The sequence below is a fragment of the Bombina bombina genome, chromosome 3, assembly GCF_027579735.1.
Source record: "Bombina bombina isolate aBomBom1 chromosome 3, aBomBom1.pri, whole genome shotgun sequence".
NCBI lineage: Eukaryota > Metazoa > Chordata > Amphibia > Anura > Bombinatoridae > Bombina > Bombina bombina.
Window position 1 is genome coordinate 384,966,064 of NC_069501.1, and position 25,026 is coordinate 384,991,089.

Consider the following 25,026-nt stretch of genomic DNA (forward strand, 5'->3'; position numbering starts at 1 on the left):
TGCCTGTAAAAAAACCACATACAATACCCCCCCCAACATTAAAACCCACCACCCACATACCCCTAATCTAACCCAAACCCCCCTTAAATAAACCTAACACTAAGCCCCTGAAGATCTCCCTACCTTGTCTTCACCTCACCGGGTCCAGATCTGTCCAGAAGAGCCTCCGATGTCTTGATCCAAGCCCAAGCGGGGGGCTGAAGAGTGACGTCCATCCTCGGGCTGAAGTCTGGATCCAAGCGGCGGCTGAAGAAATCCATCATCGGGCTGAAGTCGGAAGTCCATCATCGGGATGAAGTCTTCTATCAAGCAGCATCTTCAATCTTCTTTCTTCCGGAGCGGAGCGGAGCCATCTTCTTCCCAGCCGACGCGGATCCATCCTCTTCTAACGACGCCTACTAGCCGAATGACGGTTCCTTTAAATGACGTCATCCAAGATGGCGTCCGTCGAATTCCGATTGGCTGATAGGATTCTATCAGCCAATCGGAATTAAGGTAGGAAAATTCTGACTGGCTGATGGGTTCATTGAAAGATGGAACCAGGTTCTAACGGACTGTTCACTTAAGCTTATAGCTCTTTTGATTGAATACAAAGATACATTGCTGATAGAGGTTAAGAATAAGATAATCACCCTGCAGGGTGACATGAATAAGTATAAATTGTGTAATGTTTATCCAGAATATGACGCTATACTTAAGAATGTTATAGAAGAGTCTAAGAAATTAATCATTCAAATTAAGCACTCTAAGTATATACGAGATCAAAAAGACTATAGCAATGGTACAGTTTATATCTGGCGAAAAAAACAGAGGGGTAGAGTTTGGTCGCAGACACATAATAATAGACCTATGGTCCAGCACTCAGGTCATGACATAATATCAAGTAAATTTGGCAAGGAAAAGAATAAGTCAAATAGAGTGGTTGGATCAAAACAGGTTGTTTTCTCTGACTCAGAGCCTGAGCAGACAGATGAGGACAAATGTGCCTCAAGTTTTGATGAGGAAGGCTGCTCAGGCTCAGAGGGAGAGATATCTGAATTATTAGAGAATACTGAATTTAACTCTATGCCTAGAAGTATCCTAAAGGATCCCAAGGGAACAACAATGGGAGCTGTACCCAAGAGAGGTGGGAGAGGTCATCGTAGAAGGGGACGGTCTTTTCCCAATCGGGTACTACTAGAGAGACAGCTAAAAAAAAAGGAGGGACAAAATGTTTGTTTGATATGCTAAACGTATTTTCATTCAATGTTATGTTTATGGGTTGTATATTAATATCAGTAATTGCCTGATCTTATGTTCACTATTACAATTCAGATTTACCCCAGGAATACTATTTATTGAGCAGGCTCTTCTTGCACTGTTAAGGCCTGATACAGGCTGTACACTAATCTTTCGTTTGTGTGTATATAAATCTCCCAAAATACTCTCAGGGAGACATATTCTAATCGTAACTTTAAATAGTTAAAGGATCTTGTTTTTTTTTTTTTTGTTTTTTTTCTGAAACACCTAATCTATGTAATCACAATAGTTATAGGACTCTCTTATACCCTATAACAAATATTTGAGTACTCTTCACAATTGATAGATGTGATCCACACGCTCACAATATATACTGTTATTAGATAAGATTTTTTTTGTTTATCACTGCTCCTTTCTTCCCTTTTTTTTTTTTTTTTCTCTTCACCACTTTTTCTTTTTTGTTTATTTCGGCACATTTGCTGATTCTGCATGTCTTTAGATAGATATTTTTCACAACACCCTCCTAAAATGCCTGCCAAACCTAAAGAAAAAAAAAGCAATAAGGGGGCTGATATAGGTTCGGATTCCAGTGAAATATTGTCTATATCAAATGATAATCAGTCATTATTATTACAAATTAATAATCTTTTTCACCACAATTTGACATAATTAAAAAAGAGTTAAGTGGAATCTCTAGTGAACTCAACACTCTTAATCAGGAAGTTAAACAATTCACCACTAGGATGGCGGAAGCAGAGGATAGAATATCTTCTTTAGAAGATATGGTTAACCAACAAGAAAACATCCTTTCTAAGCAACAGTCCATAATCCAAAACATGGAAGCTCATCTGGAGGATCAAGAAGATCGCTCCAGACGTAATAACATAAGAATTGTAGGTATCCCCGAAACAGCTGAATATGATAACTTGATTGAATTTACCTCCCAAACATTACCCCAGGCTTTAGAGTTTCCCCCGCAAGCCCTACCCTTGTCCATGGAAAGAGCACATAGGTTAGGACCAAAAAGAACTGTTGTTAATGGCCTAGTTAGAAACAGGACATGTATATTTAAATTACTTAAGTATCAGGATAAAGTTGAAATGTTGAGGCTTTATAGGAAATTTGATACTTTTACCATAAATGATAAAAAAATCATGTTATTTCAAGATTTTTCCAACAAAACAGTTCAAAAAAGGAAAGCTATGTCCCCCATCTGCTCGGTTATGATAAATAAGGGTATAAAAGCTCGTATGATCTACCCCGCTAAAATTATAGTAGATGACAATGGTAACAAGCTTACGTTTATTGAACCTTCTAAAGCAAGAGAATACAGTGATTCTAAATGATAACCAAGTGAGATAGGTACTCTCATATTATAGTATTTATTTTTCAGGAATGTGTGTGAATGTTGTGAACGTGAAGATCCGGATTTTAATTTTTTATTATTGGGGTTTTTTTTTTTTTTTTTTTTTTTTTTTTTTTCTCCTCTCTCAGTACTTTGTCTTTGTGTTGAATATTCGCAAGTTGGACTGAAATATTCACTGAAGGTGATTTTATGTATGGATCTCTATTTTATATTGATATTTGCAAGGTTTCATGTATAGATTAGGGATCATAGTAGTATGTTATTGGGTAAGAGTTGGATGGTTAGAAATTGGATCTTGTAATTAGAAACACTAGGAAAGACAGAGATAGGTGGGATTGCAATCAGCTTAAAATCTTGTATATTATTGTAGCATGCTAGAAGCATTAGGGAATTTTACGATTGTGTCTTGGAATGTGGGGGGTATTACTAATCCAATAAAACGTAAGATGATAATTAAAAAACTAGGTGCGTTGGAACCAAGTGTAGCATTTATACAGGAAACTTATTTAAAGGATATAGAAATTCCCAAACTGAGGTGTAGTTGGATAGGTGAGGTTCTTGCTACTCCATGTAGTGGCAGGAAATTAGGGGTCGCAATACTGTTTAATAAAAACCTATCATATCAAATTACACAAATGGAAATAGATCAGGGGGCTAGGTATATCCTTTTACAAGTACGAATAGAGGGGATAAGATTTGTCTTTTGCAATATTTATGCTCCGAATAATTTTTCTAAGGATTTTTGGGAAAAGTTAAAGAGTAAGCTACTACCTTTCATATCAGATAATCTCGTGATAGGTGGTGATTTTAATCTCTCGTTTTGTCCTGAATTAGATAGATTTAAAAAAAAAAACATAGCAGTATATAACAGTCAAGCTAAATATATGGAAAATTTTTGCCGTCAGTTGAAATTTACTGATGTATGGAGACTCCAAAATCCAGATTTGCGTGTATTCACTTGAGAATCTAAAAAGTACAGGACATTTTCAAGAATAGATTATTTATTAGTTACGGAAGCCCTCTCTTTACAGAAGGTCAAGGCCACAATAGGCGATATAGCGATATCCGACCATGCGATTGTTTCACTATCATTTCAATCTTTTGAGAATCAGGCGAAAAGGAATCTAACTATCATATTCCCACGATATATGCATAAGAATATTAGATTTAATCTGTGGTTAAAACAGAAATGGAAAGATTATTGTACTTTCAATATAGCATATTTCCAGAAAATTTAAACGTTTTGGGAAGCCTCTAAGGTGTATCTAAGGGGAGAAATTAAGGCTTATATGTGTAAAAGAAACCGCAAAGACAAAAGGAGAGAAATCCAACTCGCTAAACAGGTCAAGAATAGTTATCAGAAATATGTTAGAGAGCCAAATTCTATGTTTTGGAAAAAGTATTCTAGTGCTAGACAGGAACGGGATGTTTTTTTTAGACAAAAATCTTTAGAAGAGGAGAAAAAATTAAATCTTCGATTCAAGGGACATTTTGGTTATTCAGCTAAATTTCTAGCTAAATTAGTCAAGGGTAGAAAGAAAAAAAACTATATTTTAGCAATTAGGGATCAGGACAACAGATATACGGAAATATCTGATATCAACAAAACGTTGTTTGTGTATTATCAAAAACTATATACGCAGAGTACCAATTATATGCAGAACCAAATAAAAATCCCTAGAGTCTCACAAGATCTATTGGAAAGGCTTAATGCCCCCATTTCAGAAAACGAGATAGCGGAAGCAATAGATAAGGCCAAATTGAATAAAGCTGCAGGGCCGGATTGCTTGCCTGCAGAGTATTATAAAATACTCGCAGAAGAAATTAAACCTACCTTAGAAAAATTGTTTAATAATTATTACAGAAATGGGAAGATACCTTCAGAATATTTTGCGGCCGCTAACATTTCTCTGATTCTTAAAAAAGGGAAAGATGCCGAGGATCCAGGGTCTTACAGACCAATTTCCGTACTTAATGCGGACTATAAGATTTTATCCTCTATCTTAGCAGCTAGATTAATGCTATGTCTTAATGAAGTGATATATGCAGATCAATCAGGGTTCATGGCTTCTAGAAATGTCTCTAAAAATATACGGAAAGTGACAACCTTAATAGACTATATATGGAATATTCGCCAAAACTCAGATAGACATTTCATATACGATTGCGCACTTTTAACCCTTGACGCGGTAAAAGCGTTTGATTCTATAGAATGGGAATATCTATTCCAGACTCTCGGAAAATTTGGGTTTAAAAATGAGTTTGTTCGGTTTATCCGTAATATCTATCAGTGTCCAATATCCTATCTCCTAATCAATAATAATCTTACCGCAGGGATAAAACTGAAAAAAGGTACTAGACAAGGGTGTCCCTTGTCTCCTCTCCTGTTTAACCTTGCATTAGAACCTCTTGCCATAAGGCTACGGAATATATTAGAAGGTATCTCTATTGGGCAGACTGTTCTTAAAACTTTACTATATGCGGATGATTTACTAATCTTCCTCCATAACACACCTAGGGCTATCCCGACGGTGATAGATTGCTTAAATCTCTTTAGTTCATTCTCCGGGTACAAAGTGAATTATAGTAAAAGTGAAATAATGTGGTTATATAAAACAAGTAATGCTCTAGATAATCTGGAATTCAAGGAGGTGGATGCTCTTAAATATTTGGGAATATATCTTCATAGAAATCCCGCAAGATGGTATGGTCTTAATTTCGTTCCGTTACTTCAAAAAATTTACGCTGATTTGAAACTTTGGGCTGCTCTCCCTCTATCATTGACTGCGAGAGTGAACCTTATTAAGACTATAATTTTTCCCCGGCTTCTTTTTCTTCTACAAAATCTGCCTGTGATACTATATAAAGCAGATATACGGAAACTAAATTCGAGTTTCTCACAATTTATATGGTATAATAAGAAAAAAGCACGAATCGCATTGGAAAAATTGATGCAACCTCGTAGAGAAGCCGGGCTAGCTTTACCTAATATAGCGCTCTATAATCTTGCAGGGCAAAATTGCGCTTGATTGGCTCATAGAAACATTAGAATTGGAAAATACTTTAGTCTTCCCTTTTTCTCTCAAAGCCTTATTACATATCCATCCAAAAGAAACACCGCATAAGGTCAAAAGTCTAATATCAATAAATAACGTAGTTCTAGCCTGGCAAAAAATATGCTCCCTTATAGGTCTCGATTACACCTTTTCGGACTACTTACCTTTAATAGGCAACCCCGAATTCCCTCCAGGAAACAACCAGCAGGTATTTAGAGATTGGTTCAATAAAGATCTCAAGTTAGTTTCGCAATTTTTTACGGAAGATCGACAAATAATCCCTTTTGATATTTTGAAAGCTCGTTTCGACCTATCTAGTAATAATTTTTATCCCTATTTGCAAGTACACAATTTTATATCTTCTAGGAGATGGAATCGTGGTGAGACAATCACATGGTCAGAGTTTAAAGCAATTATGATCGTTGCTCATATTAAGCCCCCCTCTATCTCATTACTATATAGTATCATGCTTGCCAAACAAAGTGATTCTCTAATGGAGAAATTATGTGTAAAATGGATATCCAAGATTCCAAACATAAATCATGATACCTTGAAAGAGAGTTTTGAAACATTAATCAAATGCCGTATTCCAACTAGCTGGAGAGAAGTCCATGTGAAATTACTTAATAATTATTACTGTACACCTTGGAAAATGGCTAAAATGTTTGCGGGCAAAGATTTCTTTTGCCCGCGATGTGTCCTTATGAATGCGGATATTTTACATATGTTCTGGCACTGCCCTAGAGTTCAACAATTTTGGAAGAAAGTGATTTTTTGGATTAATAGAATGTATTCAACAAACATACAATTCAAAGTTGAGGATATATTTTTGCTAATTCGATCTAATCAAAAGACAGTCCCATCAAGTAAAATTATAAATACAATCATTATACTTGTAAGACAACTTATACTAAGTAACTGGAAAGCCAAAAAGATGCCAGGGTTCTCATTTTTTATCAAAGAAATCCAGCTGCAAATTATCTTTGAATCTTTCCATCTTTGGGATGCAAGTGAAAAAGAATGTAAAAGATTTTTACTGGGATGGTTACCTATAATTAAAATGTATCCAGAGGTTGTGCAAAAGACAATTCTATTTCCTTTCTTAAGTACTGATTGTTTTTCTGATCTGGTATTATTGGGAGATTTTCCGGCAGATTGGATTGTGAGTTATAGGTAGAATAAGTGAAAGTGTTGGAGAAGCCAGGGCAGGAATTAGATTCGGTAGACAGTTGACACGACAGGAGATCTTCAGTGGAAGGAAGAGGGGCAGACTAAAATCATAATTTGAGAGGGATATTGTTTTTTTTTGTTTTTTTTTGGGTGGATGTTGTATGATTGTGCTGTTTGTTTCCAAGTCTATGATAAAATGTGCCGCCAGTGATAAAAGAATTGATTGTTTTTTTATGATACATACACGCAGAAGAAACAAAAGAGTCTTATTTTTGATTATGTTATTTTGATATTTCCATATACTGTGAATGATGTAATTTAATCATATTTTTCTTTTTATGCTTATCTGCATCCTGCGTGGTGCAGTTTCATACTCAAATGTATTGGATTTTGTTTATTTCTTTTCTGGCTGACACAAATAAAAAAGAATGTTAAAAAAAAAAAAAAAAAAAAAAAAAAAAAGAGAGACAGCTACTAATGATATGGGACCCAATACGCAGGTTTTTTAGTGGGCCCCGAAACAACCCAGAGGGGGAGGGAGGGGTTACCCACAAAGGAAAGAGGAAACAGCTGTTCAGCTCCAGAGGTACCCAGTGAGAGAGAGCAGGAGCACCAGGGGGCACAGATACCTGTGAGTGACTTTTCTGTGGTTAATCTATCCTCCTACCAGATCACAGATGTCGAGAGAAAAGTCCTGGGGTATGGTCTTAATTTTGTCCCATCTAGGGATTTTGATTTATTCCAGACCATACTGGATGTAAACAAAATGGTAAGGGATCTTACCTTAAGGAAGTTCTTCTTGACATCTACTGATAGTATGCCTAGTGAAGTGCTTACCCAGGAGAGGGAGAGGAGAAATTATGACATGCCGTTCAGTGATGTCTGTGCATTAATAGATCTAGAAGATTTGGGTGGCACACAGGAGGCTAGATCAGAAGCTATACCAACGAGTCAAAAACAATATAATTTGAAATCCCGATCTAAGTTTTACCCACTACATATTAGGGGTAAAAGCCTGGAGGTCTTTCACAAGAGAGTCATCGAAGACCTTACACAGCTAGATAAATCTAGAAAACATGACCACAATTCTAATTTGTCTAGGCTGGAAAAGGAGGCTGTTGCCACATTACAAAACAACAAGGAGGTGGTAATTCGTCAATCAGATAAATGGAGAAGTGTTGTTTTGTTGGATACAGGTACCTATATAAAAGAGGCCTTAAGGCAACTAGAGGATCCCGAAGCCTATATGGGATTGTCTAGGGATCCCACACCAGAGTACAAGGCCATTCTAAAGGACCTTTTGGATGATGGGGTGGAGATGGGCATTATTGACGAACAGACATATGATTGTCTGCTGGTGGATAATCCTGTAATGCCCATCTTTAACCACCTTCCGAAGGTCCACAAGAGTCTGGTGGATGTGCAGGGCAGGCCAATATTGGCAGGAATTGGTTCCCTTTTGGAACCTTTGTCCAAGTGGGTGGACCAATTCCTGCAACCGCTGGTTCAAAAATTACCAAGCTTTGTGAAGGACACTACCCATGTGCTTTCTAGACTTGAGGATGTCATTTGGGAGGAGGGATACAGCTGGACTACCATTGATGCTGTGTCCCTGTACTCCTCCATACCACACGAGTATGGTCTGCAAGCCATCTCATACTTTTTGAGAAGAGAAACTGATCTTTCCCCTGAACATGGAGAGTATGTGATGAGAGCGGTTAGTTTTCTACTCCGGCATAATTTCTTCATGTTTAGGGGTAAATTTTACCTCCAGAGACGTGGAACTGCTATGGGGGCAAAATTTGCCCCCTCCTACGCTAACCTGTTCATGGGGTGGTGGGAGCGGTTCTATGTCTTTGGGGGTAATAAAAACTATACCCAATATATCGTAAAATACCTATGCTATATTGATGACCTGTTGGTCATCTGGTCAGGCAGTAAAGACCAACAAGATACTTTGGTTAATATGCTTAATGCCAACAGTGTTGGTCTGCGATTCACCTTTGAGTGGAACCAGACTAGCATAAGTTACTTGGATGTTACCCTCAGATTTGATGGTGATACTGGGGGGGTTTCCTCATCTCTCTATAGGAAGCCAATTTCCGGGAACACGCTGTTGCATGCCAGAAGTAGCCATCCCAGGCATGTTTTTAAAGGCATCGCAAAAGGCCAATTTATGCGGATAAAAAGAAACTGTTCCCGGAAAGAGGATTTCTTGAGGGAGAGTGAGGATTTGAAAGTAAGACTAAAGGAGAGAGGTTACTCTAAAAATCTGATTAACAAGACTTTCTTAGAAGTCTCGGCAATGGATATGAGAAGTAACCAAGGAAGGCAAAGAGACAACAGATTGAGGAATAATACTTCCACTAGAATCAAACCCACTCTGGTCACTGCTTTCTCTAACCAATTTGACAAGGTCTGTAAAGTTATTGATAGGAATTTACCTATTCTTCGAGGTGACACAGTATTGCGACAGATTATGGATGATGGATGCAATTTCATCTATAAACGCAATTTGACCTTGGGTAATATTTTGTCTCCTAGTATGCTGCCTCAACAGGATAGTGGTAGCTCATGGCTAAAAGTTAAGGGAACATATAAGTGTGGTAAAAAGACATGCAAGTCATGTGTCCACATGGTTGTTTCAAAAACGTTTTCTTCAACCAAGACTTTGGAAGTTTTTAACACTAGGGGTTGCAATAAGTGTGGCAGTAAATATATCATATACTTAATAGAATGCACCCAGTGCAAAAAACAATACGTAGGCAGAACCACATGGCCTGTGGGTAAGCGGATTAGGGAGCATCTCTCCTATGTTTCCCAGGAAAGGGCTGTTTCTGCTCTATCCAAACATTTTCTGGATGTACACATGGGAGATGTTGGAACCTTCAGGTGGCAGGCTATCTACTCGGTGTCCAGACCACCTACGGGAGGTGATTTATTTCATATCCTCTGCAGACAAGAGATCGGGCTGAAGTCTGGATCCAAGCGGCGGCTGAAGAAATCCATCATCGGGCTGAAGTCGGAAGTCCATCATCGGGATGAAGTCTTCTATCAAGCAGCATCTTCAATCTTCTTTCTTCCGGAGCGGAGCGGAGCCATCTTCTTCCCAGCCGACGCGGATCCATCCTCTTCTAACGACGCCTACTAGCCGAATGACGGTTCCTTTAAATGACGTCATCCAAGATGGCGTCCGTCGAATTCCGATTGGCTGATAGGATTCTATCAGCCAATCGGAATTAAGGTAGGAAATCAGCCAATCAGATTCAAGTTCAATCCGATTGGCTGATCCGATCAGCCAATCAGATGGAGCTCGCATTCTATTGGCTGATCGGAACAATACTGATCGGAAGTATTGTTACGTAGGTAGAACCACAAGGCCTGTGGGTAAGCGGATTAGGGAGCATCTCTCCTATGTTTCCCAGGAAAGGGCTGTTTCTGCTCTATCCAAACATTTTCTGGATGTACACATGGGAGATGTTGGAACCTTCAGGTGGCAGGCTATCGAGTCGGTGTCCAGACCACCTAGGGGAGGTGATTTATTTCATATCCTCTCCAGACAAGAGATCTACTGGATACACAGGCTCGGTAGCCTGGTACCTGAGGGTTTTAATTCTGAATTCGATATTATTAATTATTGGCTTAGATAGTGCTTGACTCTACCATTTCTCCCTTTGTATTCTAAAAACTAATCAATTAGTATTTGAAGTTACCTATTGATTAACTTCTCTTTTGGGCTGGCATGATCACTTTAAGGTTTATATGTTATGCATAAATACATCCTCACTATATATGTCCAGGTTTAGTGTATGAGTACTAAATATTCCATCTATTCCTTTGGCTAATTGATTATAGGTTTTTCTAGCCCATATTTAAGATTTAATAATAATTTCTAACATACTGACTGTTGTTTCTTCAACACATATGTATTATTATTTTCGTATATTTCTTTACAGTTATTTCCTAGCCTGTTTGATAAGTCCATGTATTTACATAAGTTATGTACCTATTTACCTATAAGTGTATATCTATTGTTCTTGCCTAGAGTCCATACAAACATACATTTCTCCACTGTGTATTTATATATACTATACACATATTACATCCCTTTTTCTGTTTCAGTTCAGAGTAATAAGTTTGTTTTTAATTTGTCTTTTTTATATCACTCCCATTTGGGGAGTGGCTAACAGGTATATAAGGTGTGTTCTTTGAATACCTGTTATCTGTCTATGACTATGGCCACACTGGGCCGAAACCGGTCAGACCTTTTCTACTTGTCTCTCTGCTGAGAGTTTTAAGACTATGTTTTATCCAATTGAATTACTACAATAAAGGCTTGTTTTTTACACCTATGGATTTGGATATCAAGTGATTCTTTTCCCCACCTTGGACGAGCTCTGGATACCCTTTTGTTTTTTATATTGTAGCTATATTAATAGCTAGTAGGGGGCTTAGATTAGGTGTAATTAGTTTAAAATTCTTGTAATATTTTTTTATTTTTGGTAATTTAGTGTTTGTTTGTTTTTGGTACTTTTCTGATGGATGGAAGACCTCTTCTTGCCCCGCTTGGATGAAGACTTCTGCCGGTCTGGATGTCCTCTTCTGCCCCATCGGATGAAGACTTCGGCCCGGCTGGGTGAACACTACTCAAGGTAGGGAGATCTTCAGGGGCTTAGTGTTAGGTTTATTTAAGGGGGGTTTGGGTTAGAGTAGGGGTATGTGGGTGGTGGGTTGTAATGTTGGGGGTGGTATTGTGTTTTTTTTTTACAGGCAAAAGAGCTGTTTTCTTTGGGGCATGCCCCGCAAAAGGCCCTTTTAAGGGTTGGTAAGGTAATAGAGCTGTTAACTTTTGTAATTTAGTATAGGGTAGGGCATTTTTTATTTTGGGGGGCTTTGTTATTTTATTAGGGGGCTTAGATTAGGTGTTATTAGTTTAAAATTCTTGTAATATTTTTTTATTTTTTGTAATTTCGTGTTTGTTTGTTTTTGTAATTTAGTGTTGTTTTTTTTTTGTACTTTAGTTTAGTTTATTTAATTGTATTGAATTGTAGGTACTTGTAGTTAATTTATTTAATTTATTTAATGATAGTGTAGTGTTTAATTGTAACTTAGGTTAGGATTTATTTTACAGGTAATTTTGTAATTATTTTAACTAGGTAGTTATTAAACAGTCAATAACTATTTAATAGCTATTGTACCTAGTTAAAATAAATACAAAGTTGCCTGTAAAATAAATATAAATCCTAAGATAGCTACAATGTAATTATTATTTATATTGTAGCTATATTAGGGTTTATTTTATAGGTAAGTATTTAGTTTTAAATAGGATTCATTTATTTAATTAATTTAATGATAGTGTAGTGTTAGGTGTAATTGTAACTTAGGTTAGGATTTATTTTACAGGTAAATTTGTATTTATTTTAGCTAGGTAGTTATTAAATAGTTATTAACTATTTAATAACTATTGTACCTAGTTAAAATAAATACAAAGTTGCCTGTAAAATAAATATAAATCCTAAAATAGCTGCAATGTAACTATTAGTTATACTGTATGTATATTAGGGTTTATTTTATAGGTAAGTATTTAGTTTTAAATAGGATTAATTTATTTAATTATAGTAATTTATTTCGTTTTATTTAAATTATATTTAAGTTGGGGGTGTTAGGGTTAGGGTTAGACTTAGGTTTAAGGGTTAATAACTTTATTATAGTAGCAGCGACGTTGGGGTGGGAGATTAGGGGTTAATAATTGTAGATAGGTGGTGGCGATGTTAGGGAGGGCAGATTAGGGGTTAATAAAATTTATTATAGTGTTTGCGAGGCGGGAGTGTGGCGGTTTAAGGGTTAATACATTTATTATAGTGGTGGCGATGTCCGGTCGGCAGATTAGGGGTTAATACTTGTAGTTAGGTTGCGGCGACGTTGGGAGGGGGCAGATTAGGGGTTAATAACTATAATGTAGGGGTCGGCGATGTTAGGGACAGCAGATTAGTGGTTAATAGCTATAATGTAGGTGGCAGCGATGTCTGGTCGGCAGATTAGGGGTTAATACTTGTAGTTAGATTGCGGCGACATTGGGGGGGCAGATTAGGGGTTAATAACTATAATGTAGGGGTCGGCGATGTTAGGGACAGCAGATTAGGGGTTAATAGCTATAATGTAGGTGGCGGCGATGTCCGGTCAGCAGATTAGGGGTTAAGACTTGTAGTTAGGTTGCGGCGATGTTGGGGAGGGCATATTAGGGGTTAAGAACTATAATGTAGGGGTCGGCGGTGTTAGGGACAGCAGATTAGGGGTTAATAGCTATAATGTAGGTGGCGGCGATGTCCGGTCGGCAGATTAGGGGTTAATACTTGTAGTTAGATTACGGCGACGTTGGGGGGGCAGATTAGGGGTTAATAACTATAATGTAGGGGTCGGCGATGTTAGGGACAGCAGATTAGGGGTTAATAGCTATAATGTAGGTGGCGGCGATGTCCGGTCGGCAGATTAGGGGTTAATACTTGTAGTTAGATTGCGGCGACGTTGGGGGGGGGCAGATTAGGGGTTAATGAAATTTATTATAGTGTTTGCGAGGCGGGAGTGCGGCAGTTTAGGGGTTAATACATTTATTATAGTGGCAGCGATATCCGGTCGGCAGATTAGGGGTTAATAATTGTAGTTAGGTTGCGGCGACGTTGGGGGGGGGGATTAGGGGTTAATAAATATAATATAGGGGTTGGCGGTGTTAGGGGCAGCAGATTAGGGGTACATAGGGATAACGTAGGTTCCGGCGGTGTCCGGAGCGGCAGATTAGGGGTTAATAAGATAATGCAGGTGTCAGCGATAGCGGGGCTGGCAGATTAGGGGTTAATAATGTTAGATTAGGGGTGTTTAGAGACTCTGGGTACATGTTAGGGTGTTAGGTGCAGACTTAGTGTTTCCCCATAGGAAACAATGGAGCTGCGGTGTTAGGTTTTTTTTCAGCCGAAACTGCCCCATTGTTTCCTATGGGGGAATGCCGAATTTTACCGAGCTAATTCGGATTTATTCAGAGATACGGCAGCTATTTCGGATTCATTCGGTAGATTCAGAAGTATTTTAATTCTGAAATTCGAATCGATCCGAATCTCCGAATTTACCGAATTTTCCGAATTTCCGAATAAATCCGAAACGAATAGCACATGTCTAATATTTACTAGGAACACACAGTTCCCATAGACCGCAAAGTAAAGGCACTTTTCAGTCACCCCACTCTCACAAACTTTAGCCCCAAAATATTGCCTAGTGCAGTTATTTTATTAAAAAATATAGATGCTGCTATCTTTATTTTTTAATAAAATACACTACACTGTATTTGGGGCATTTGGGGCACATTTATAAAATGAACCAGAGATCTGATCTCTGATTAATTTTATAAGCGCTAATTGCTACCGCAAGCTTGCGGAAGCAATAACCAGACACTTGTAATGGCTGGTTAATTATTGCATGCCCACAAACGGGCGCACAATAATTGAATGCTCCACTTGTAATCTAGCCCTTAATTGACAATACATTAAAGGGACATTAAACACTTTGAGATGGTAATATAAAATGATAAAATGTATATATAAAACAACTCTGCAATATACTTTCATTATTTATTTTGTCCTCTTTGCCTGTAATTTCATTCTGAAATTGTGAGCTTTTCAGTTCCTGTTAGAAATGAAAGTGCAGAACATTGTTAAATCCAGCACAGCCATTGGCTGCACACTCTAGTGACCTATTTATAACGGTCCCTAATTGGCCACAGCAGAGAAGGTAACACAAGTTACAACATGGCAGCTCCCAGTGTTTTATAGACACTAAAACTTTACACTTATTTTGTCACTTTTTAATCAACTAATGAAACTTTAAAAAAATACATCTTTTCTTTGAATGCATCATTCTATCTAGCATGTATTTAGTGTTTAATGTCCCTTTAAAGGGTAAACAATAATAGAGTGCACTGTTCTATAAAGCAAAGTAAGTGTGGAGGCAACTTTTATTTAATGTGTGCGCTATAAAATTGTACATATACACACGCGCAAGGACAAGTGCACACACACAAACACTTGTTATATATTATGTGTGACAGCTTTATGCCACTTTCAGTTATGTCTGCAAACATAAAGACCTTTTCTTTCATGTAATTAGCAAGAGTCCATGAGCTAGTGACGTATGGGATATACATTCCTACCAGGAGGGGCAAAGTTTCCCAAACCTTAAAATGCCTATAAATACACCCCTCACCACACCCACAATTCAGTTTTACAAACTTTGCCTCCCATGGAGGTGGTGAAGTAAGTTTGTGCTTGATTCTACGTTGATATGCGCTTTGCAGCAGGCTGAAGCCCGGTTTTCCTTTCAGAGTGCAGTGAATGTCAGAGGGATGTGAGAGAGTATTGCCTATTTAAATACAATGGTCTTCCTCTAGGGGATCTATTTCATAGGTTCTCTGTTATCGGTCGTAGAGGTTTCTTCTCCTACCTCCCTTTTCAGATCGACGATATACTCTTATATACTATTACCTCTACTGATTCTCATTCAGACTGTCAGTTTCATTTTTTGGGTAAATGCATATAAATTTCTTTTTTCTTACCGTAAATTTTCAATTTTCAATTTACTTTTTTTTCAAAAAATTGCGGGCTGTTAGGCTCGCGGGTGCAGAAAATGCTTCTATTTATTGCGTCATTTTTGGCGCAAAAATTTCGTCATTTCCGGCGTCATAGTTGGCGCCGGAAGTTTTTACGTAATTGCGTCATTTTTTACGTATGTGTATTGCGGACGTTTTTTTGGCACCAAAAAATATGGACGTCATTCTTGGCGCCAGTTTTTTTCACACTTTCAGTCTCACTATTCAGTTGCTTCTGGTTTTCTAGAAGCTTGTTTCATTTTGCATTTTTTCACATTCCTGAAACTGCCATTTAAGGAATTTGATAATTTTGCTTTATATGTTGTTTTTTCTTTTACATATTGCAAGATGTCACTACCTGACCCTGGATCAGAATCTACTTCTGGAAAGACGCTGCCTGATGTCGGTTCTACCAAAGCTAAGTGCATTTGTTGTAAACTTTTGGTAACTGTTCCTCCGGCTGTTGTTTGTGATTCTTGTCATGATAAGCTTTCAAACGCAGATAGTATTTCCATTAGTAATAATCCATTACCTGTTGTTGTTCCTTCAACATCTAATGTTCAGGATGTTCCTGTTAATGTTAAAGAATTTGTTTCTAAATCTATTCGGAAGGCTCTGTCTGTTATTCCTCCTTCTGCTAAACATAAGAGGTCTTTTAAAACTTCACATAATTCAGATGAATTTTTAAATGACCGCCATCATTCTGACTTATCTATTTCTGATGTGGATCTATCTGATTCAGAAGATTCTACCTCAGATATTGACACTGATAAATCTTCATATTTATTTAAGATGGAGTTTATTCGTTCTTTACTTAAGGAAGTGTTGATTGCTTTAGATATGGAGGAGTCTAGTCCTCTTGATATTAAAACTACTAAGCATTTAAATGCAGTTTTTAAACCTCCTGTGGTTATTCCAGAAGTTTTTCCAGTTCCTGATGCTATTTCAGAAGTAATTTCTAGGGAATGGAATAGTCTGGGTACTTCTTTTACTCCTTCTCCAAGGTTTAAGAAATTGTACCCTTTGCCATCTGACAGATTAGAGTTTTGGGATATAATCCCCAAAGTTGATGGGGCTATTTCTACTCTTGCTAAACGTACTACTATTCCTACGGCAGATAGTACTTCGTTTAAAGATCTTTTAGATAGGAAGCTTGAATCCTTTCTAAGGAAGGCTTATTTATGTTCAGGTAATCTTCTTAGACCTGCTATTTCTTTGGCTGATGTTGCTGCAGCTTCAACTTTACATGTCTTTAGCTATTCTAGCTAGAAGAGCTTTACGGCTTAAGTCTTGGAATGCAGATATGACTTCTAAGTCAACATTGCTTTCTCTTTCTTTCCAAGGTAATAAATTGTTTGGTTCTCAGTTAGACTCAATAATTTCAACTGTTACTGGGGGGAAGGGAGCCTTTTTACCTCAGGATAAAAAAATCTAAAGGTAAATATAGGGCTGCTAATCGTTTTTGTTCCTTTCGTCAGAATAAGGAACAAAAGCCTGACCCTTCCTCTAAAGGAACAGTTTCCGTTTGGAAACCTTCTCCAGTCTGGAATAAATCCAAGCCTTTTAGAAAGTCAAAACCAGCTCCCAAATCCGCATGAAGGTGCGGCCCTCATTCCAGCTCAGCTGGTAGGGGGCAGGTTACGATTTTTCAAAGATGTTTGGATCAATTTGATTCAAAGTCTTTGGATTCAGAACATTGTTTCACAAGGGTACAGAATAGGTTTAAAGGTAAGACCGCCTGTGAGAAGATTTTTTCTTTCACGCATTCCAGTAAACCCAGTGAAGGCTCAAGCGTTTCTGAAATGTGTTTCAGATCTGGAGTCAGCTGGGGTAATTATGCCAGTTCCAGTTCTGGAACGGGGCCTGGGGTTTTATTCAAATCTGTTCATTGTTCCAAAGAAAGAGAATTCTTTCAGACCGGTTCTGGATCTAAAAATATTGAATCGTTATGTAAGGATACCAACATTCAAAATGGTGACTATAAGGACTATTCTGCCTTTTGTTCAGCAAGGGCATTATATGTCCACAATAGACTTACAGGATGCATATCTTCATATTCCAATTCATCCGGATCACTATCAGTTCCTGAGATTCTCTTTTCTAGACAAGCATTACCAGTTTGTTGCTCTTCCTTTTGGTCTAGCTACAGCCCCAACGATCTTTTTGAAGGTTCTCAGTGCCCTTCTCTCTGTAATCAGGGAGCAGGGTATTGCGGTGTTTCCTTATTTGGATGATATCTTGGTACTTGCTCAGTCTTTACATTCTGAAGAATCTCAAACGAATCAACTTGTGTTGTTTCTTCAAAGACATGGTTGGAGGATCAATTTACCAAAGAGTTCCTTGATTCCTCAGACAAGGGTAACCTTTTAGGTTTCCAAATAGATTCAGTGTCCATGACTTTGTCTCTTACAGAAAAGAGACGTCTGAAATTGGTTTCAGCTTGTCGAAACCTTCAGTCTCAATCTTTTCCTTCGGTAGCTTTATGCATGGAAATTTTAGGTCTCATGACTGCTGCATCGGACGCAATCCCTTTTGCTCATTTTCACATGAGACCTCTCCAGCTTTGTATGCTGAATCAATGGTTCAGGGATTATACAAAGATATCACAATTAATATCCTTAAATCCCAATGTTCGTTCTTCTCTGACTTGGTGGTTGGATCACCATCGTTTAGTTCAAGGGGCCTCTTTTGTTCGTCCAACCTGGACTGTGATCTCAACAGATGTGAGTCTTTTAGGTTGGGGAGCTGTATGGGGATCTCTGACAGCGCAGGGGGTTTGGGAATCTCAGGAGGCGAGATTACCAATCAATATTTTGGAACTCCATGCGATTTTCAGAGCTCTTCAGTTCTGGCCTCTTCTGAAGAAAGAATCGTTTATTTGTTTTCAGACAGAAAATGTCACAACTGTGGCATATGTCAATCATGAAGGGGGGACTCACAGTCCTCAGGTTATGAAAGAAGTATCTTGGATACTTGTATGGGCGGAATCCAGCTCCTGTCTAATTTCTGCGGTTCACATCCCAGGTATAGACAATTGGGAAGCGGATTATCTCAGTCGCCAGACGTTACATCCGGGCGAATGGTCTCTTCACCCAGAGGTATTTCTTCAGATTGTACAAATCTGGGGGTTTCCAGAAATAGATCTGATGGCCTCTCATCTAAACAAGAAACTTCCCAGGTATCTGTCCAGATCCAGGGATCTTCAGGCGGAAGCAGTGGACGCGTTGTCACTTCCTTGGAATTATCAACCTGCTTATATCTTTCCGCCTCTAGTTCTTCTTCCAAGAGTGATTTCCAAAATCCTAATGGAGCGTTCGTTTGTACTGCTGGTGGCTCCAGCATGGCCGCACAGGTTTTGGTATGCGGATCTCGTTCGGATGGCAAGTTGTCAACCTTGGACACTTCCGTTAAGGCCAGACCTTCTATCTCAAGGCCCATTTTTCCATCAGGATCTCAAATCATTAAATTTGAAGGTATGGAGATTGAATGCTTAATTCTTAGTCATAGAGGTTTCTCTGATTCAGTGATTAATACTATGTTACAGGCTCGTAAATCTGTGTCTAGGAAGATCTATTACCGAGTCTGGAAGACTTACATTTCTTGGTGTTCTTCACATAAATTCTCTTGGCATTCTTTTAGAATTCCTAGAATTTTACAATTTCTTCAAGATGGATTGGATAAGGGTTTGTCTGCAAGTTCCTTGAAAGGACAAATCTCTGCTCTTTCGGTTCTTTTTCACAGAAAGATTGCTAATCATCCTGATATTCATTGTTTTGTACAGGCTTTGGTTTGAATCAAGCCTGTCATTAAGTCAATTTCTCCTCCTTGGAGTCTCAATTTGGTTCTGAGGGCTTTACAGGCTCCTCCGTTTGAACCTATGTATTCTTTGGATATTAAATTACTTTCCTGGAAAGTTTTGTTCCTTTTGGCCATCTCTTCTGCTAGAAGAGTTTCTGAATTATCTGCTCTTTCTTGCAAATCTCCTTTTCTGATTTTTCATCAGGATAAGGCGGTGTTGCAGACTTCATTTAAATTTTTACCTAAAGTTGTGAATTCTAACAACATTAGTAGAGAAATTGTTGTCCCTTCATTGTGTCCTAATCCTAAGAATTCTCTGGAGAGATCTTTACATTCTTTGGATGTAGTTAGAGCTTTGAAATATTATGTTGAAGCAACTAAAGATTTCAGGAAGACTTCTAGTCTATTTGTTATCTTTTCTGGTTCTAGGAAAGGTCAGAAGGCTTCTGCCATTTCTTTGGCGTCTTGGTTAAAGTCTTTGATTTATCATGCTTATGTGAAGTCGGGTAAATCCCCGCCTCAAAGGATTACGGCTCATTCTACTAGGTCAGTTTCTACTTCCTAGGCTTTTAGGAATGAAGCTTCTGTTGATCAGATTTGCAAAGCAGCAACTTGGTCTTCTTTGCATACTTTTACTAAATTCTACCATTTTGATGTTTTCTCTTCTTCTGAAGCAGTTTTTGGTAGAAAAGTACTTCAGGCAGCCGTTTCAGTTTGATTCTTCTACTTATACTTTCAGTTTTTTTCATTATAAGATTAAAACTTTTTGATTTGGGTTGTGGATTATTTTTTCAGCGGAATTGGCTGTCTTTATTTTATCCCTCCCTCTCTAGTGACTCTTGCGTGGAAGTTCCACATCTTGGGTATCTGCTATCCCATACGTCACTAGCTCATGGACTCTTGCCAATTACATGAAAGAAAACATAATTTATATAAGAACTTACCAGATAAATTAATTTCTTTCATATTAGCAAGAGTCCATGAGGCCCACCCTTTTTTGTGGTGGTTATGATTTTTTTTGTATAAAGCACAATTATTCCAATTCCTTATTTTTTTGATGCTTTCGCTCCTTTCTTATCACCCCACTTCTTGGCTGTTCGTTAAACTGAATTGTGGGTGTGGTGAGGGGTGTATTTATAGGCATTTTAAGGTTTGGGAAACTTTGCCCCTCCTGGTAGGAATGTATATCCCATACGTCACTAGCTCATGGACTCTTGCTAATATGAAAGAAATGAATTTATCAGGTAAGTTCTTACATAAATTATGTTTTTTTCAGAAAGGTCTTGATCTATGGATTTATTTATTCATTTTGGTGAATGACCAAAAAAATGCACTGAAAGCAAATTGTATAAGGTTAAAAACTGGTTTAACCTAGGAATTAAACATGGTCCAGCATTGAAAGGGATTATATCTTTTTATTGTTTTTGCAAATTTGAACATTTGATTGGAGTCAGCTTTGATGGACAGTGCTAGTTCATGTGTGCCATATAGATAGCATTGTACTCACTCTCGTATATATAACTGAGATAATGGGGCAGTCTGCAAAGAATTAGAAACTAGGTAATTACAAAGGAAAAAGTATATTGATGTAACAGTGTTGGTTATGCAAAACTGGGGAATGGGTAATAAAGGGATTATCTTTTTAAACAATCTTTTTTTTTTGTTTGTTTGTTTTTTTTACAAATTTGTAACCTCTACAATTTAATGTCAATAGTAAATTCAAATAAAAGTTAGCGCCAAAATGTTTTTTTTTTATTTCTAGTTTTATACAAAGTGTAAAGAGCATGAAAAACATTTTGGTAATTCTGGGGTCGATCACAAAACTGATCAAATAATTTATCTACAAAAATCCCCATTGACATTAAAGGGACAGTCTAGTCAAAAATAAACTTTCATGATTCAGATATGGCATGTAATTTTAACAACTTTACAATTTACTTTTATCATCAATTTTGCTTTGTTATCTTGGTATTCTTAGTTGAAAGCTTAAAGGGACACTAAACCCGTATTTTTTCTTTAATGATTCAGATAGAGCATGCAATTTTAAGCAACTTTCTAATTTTCTCTAACTATCAAATTTTCTTCATTTCCTTGCTATCCTTATTTAGAAAGCAGGAATTTAAAACTTAGTAGCCAGCCCACTTTAGGTTCAGCACCCTGAATAGTGCTTGCTTATTGGTGGCTAGATTTAGTAAACCAATAAGCAAGCATAACCCAGGTTCTCAACCAAAAATGGGCCAGCTCTTAAGCGTTACATTCCTGCTTTTTAAATAAAGATAGCAAGAGAATGAAGAAACATTGATAATAGGAGTAAATTAGAAAGTTGCTTAAAATTGCATGCTCTATCTGATTAATTAAAGGAAAAAAATTGGGTTTAGTGTCTCTTTAACCCCTTAATGACCGGAACATTTTTCAATTTTCTTACCCTTAATGACAATGGCTATTTTTACATTTCTGTGGTGTTTGTGTTCAGCTGTAATTTTCCTCTTACTCATTTACTGTACCCACACATATTATATACCGTTTTTCTCGCCATTAAATGGACTTTCTAAATATACCATTATTTTCATTATATCTTATAATTTACTATAATTTTTTTTATAAAATATGAGGAAAAAATGGAAAAAACACACTTTTTCTAACTTTGACCCCCAAAATCTGTTACACATCTACAACCACTAAAAAACACCCATGCTAAATAGTTTCTAAATTTTGTCCTGAGTTTAGAAATACCCAATGTTTACATGATCTTTGCTTTTTTTGCAAGTTATAGGGCAATAAATACAAGTAGCACTTTGCTATTTCTAAACCACTTTTTTTTCAAAATTAGCGCTAGTTACATTGGAACACTGATATCTGTCAGGAATACCTGAATATCCATTGACATGTATATATTTTTTTTTAGAAGACATCCCAAAGTATTGATCTAGGCCCATTTTGGTATATTTCATGCCACCGTTTCACCGCCAAATTCGATCAAATTAAAAAAATGTTCACTTTTTCACACATTTTGTCACAAACTTTAGGTTCCCACTGAAATTATTTACAAACAGCTTCTGCAATTATGGCACAAATGGTTTTAAATGCTTCTCTGGGATCGCCTTTGTTCAGAAATAGCAGACTTATATGGCTTTGGGGTTGCTTTTTGGTAATTAGAAGGCCGCTAAATGCCGCTGCGCACCACACGTGTTTTATGCCCAGCAGTGAAGGGGTTAATTAGGGAGCATGTAGGGAGCTTGTAGGGTTAATTTTAGCTTTAGTTTAGTGTAGTAGACAACTCCAAGTATTGATCTAGGCCAATTTTGGTATATTTCATGCCACCATTTCACCGCCAAATGCGAGCAAATAAAAAAAACCTTTAAATTTTTCACAATTTTAGGTTTCTCACTGAAATTATTTACAAACAGTTTGTGCAATTATGGCACAAATGGTTGTAAAAGCTTCTCTGGGATCCCCTTTGTTCAGAAATAGCAGACATATATGGCTTTGGCGTTGCTTTTTGTTAATTAGAAGGCCGCTAAATGCTGCTGCACACAACACGTGAATTATGCCCAGCAGTGAAGGAGTTAATTAGGTAGCTTGTAGGGCGCTGGCAGGGTTAATTTTAGCTTTAGTGTAGAGATCAGCCTCCCACCTGACACATCCCACCCCCTGATCCCTCCCAAACAGCTCTCTTCCCTCCCCCACCCCACAATTGTCCCCGCCATCTTAAGTACTGGCAGAAAGTCTGCCAGTACTAAATAAAAGGAGTTTTTTTTATTTTATTTTTTAAAAAAATGTATTCAGCTGTAATGGAGCCCTGCCTTAGCCCCCAACCTCCCTGATCCCCCACCAAACAGCTCTATAACCCTCCCTGCTACTTAATTGCCGCCATCTTGGGTACTGGCAGCTGTCTGCCAGTACCCAATTTGCCCCCAAAAACAGTATTTATAAACTTTTCTGTAGTGTAGCAGCCCCCCCTCAATACCCCCAAACCCCCCCCAGATCCTTTTATATATATATATATATTTTTTAATGTTTTTAAAAAAAAATTTATAACTTTTTTTTTTTTCCATTGGTGTCAGTGGCTAATATGCGCGCGCGCCCCCACGTGCACGCGCGCGCCCACACGTGCACGCGCGCGCGCCCGCACGCTGCCGCCTGCTTGCTACACTCCCCCCAGAACACAGCACCATTGTTACCGGTGCAGAGAGGGCCACAGAGTGGCTCTCTCTGCATCGGAGGCTTGTTAAAAGGTATTGCAGGATGCCTCCATATCGAGGCATCACTGCAATACCCTGAGAGCTGCTGGAAGCGATTGCGATCGCTTCCAGCACTCTCTTAAACAACTGACGTACCAGGTACGTCCATTGTCACTAACTGCTAGTTTTTGCAGGACGTACCTGGTACGTCAGTTGTCATTAAGGGGTTAATCTAGTTAGGCACATATGCTAATTTCCAAGCCCTTGAAGGCCGCCTCTTATCTGAATGCATTTTGTCATTTTTTTTTTAACAACTAGAGGATGTTTGTTCATGTGTGATATAGATAACATTGTGTTCACACCCGTGGAGTTACCTAAGAGTCAGCACTGATTAGCTAAAATGCAAGTCTGTCAGAACTGAAATAAGGGGGCTGTCAGAAGATGCTTATATAAAAGTTAATCACAGAGGTAAAAAATATATTAAATTAAGTGTGTTTGGTATGCAAAACTGGGGAATGGTTAATAAAGGGATTGTCTATCTTTTTAAACAATAAACATTCTGGTGTAGATTGTCCCTTTAATGGTGGTTTTCTGTAGAGAAACGTTTTTCTAAAGTATTGTGATCGACTTCTCAGTTTTTAAACTAAAGCAAATGATTTATTTATTTCTAGACAAGTTATTTGCATGGTTGAAAGGAGATTTGTCTTACAACTACAATAATAGACTGTGATATAGTAATTAAATAGTTGGCTAATTAATTGCAGACTTATGCAAATGAGACTATTTCACATCCTTTATACAAATGTTATCTGCTTGCTACCTAAAAAAAACTAAGTACATGATTTGGTTTTAATTTAACAAGGTTTGCTGCCTCCTTTTGCTTGAAGCTTCTGATTTCATTTTTAGATAGTTCCTCTGGGAGATTATGGAGGCAGTCTGGTTTATTTTCAATTCATGTCTTTCTCTTGTTCAGCTGACCTCTTCCCTTTATCTACATGAATAAAATAAAAAAAAATAAAAAAAGACAATACAGAAATAATTTTGTTAATTGGAATTATAAATGTGACAAAGAGGAGGATTTATTAAAGGAACATGAAACATATTTTTTTCCTTTTGTGATTCAGATAGAGCATGCAATTTTAAACAACTTTCCAATTTACTTTTTTTGTCTAATTTATTTTGTTCTCTTTGTATATTTTGTTGAAAAGTATACATAGGTAGTCTTAGAAGCTTCTGATTGATTGCTGCACATATATGCATTTTGCCTTTTGCTTTCAGCTAGCTACCAAGTGCATTACTACTCCTTTAACAAGGTAACAAAGAGAATAAAGCTAATTTGAAAACATAAGTAAATTGGAAAGTTGTTTAAGATTGCATGATCTATCTGAATCATGAGAGAAAAAAAACATAGTTAATATCTTACCTGGTAAATTAATTTATTTCATGGTGGCGAGAGTCCATAATGTGTTACATATGGGATAGATATTCCTACCAGGAGGAGGCAGAGCTTCCCAAACCCTAAAGCCTATAAAACCCCTCCCACCTCACACATACCCCAGTTTAACATATAGCCAATCAGTGAGG

The 25,026-nt window shown here is 37.6% G+C and overlaps 1 protein-coding gene across 1 annotated transcript in view; it reads right to left on the reverse strand.

The window, feature by feature from the left end:
• Positions 1 to 24,324: 24,324 nt before the first annotated feature.
• Positions 24,325 to 25,026, reverse strand: part of LOC128651636 (maximins-S type A-like) — a 92,085-nt gene continuing 91,383 nt past the window's right edge. Inside the window, exon 9 of the mRNA XM_053704641.1 lies at positions 24,325 to 24,433. Within this exon, the coding sequence (XP_053560616.1) occupies positions 24,390 to 24,433 (44 nt within the window). The 3' untranslated portion in view covers positions 24,325 to 24,389. The remainder of the gene's footprint in view (positions 24,434 to 25,026) is intronic.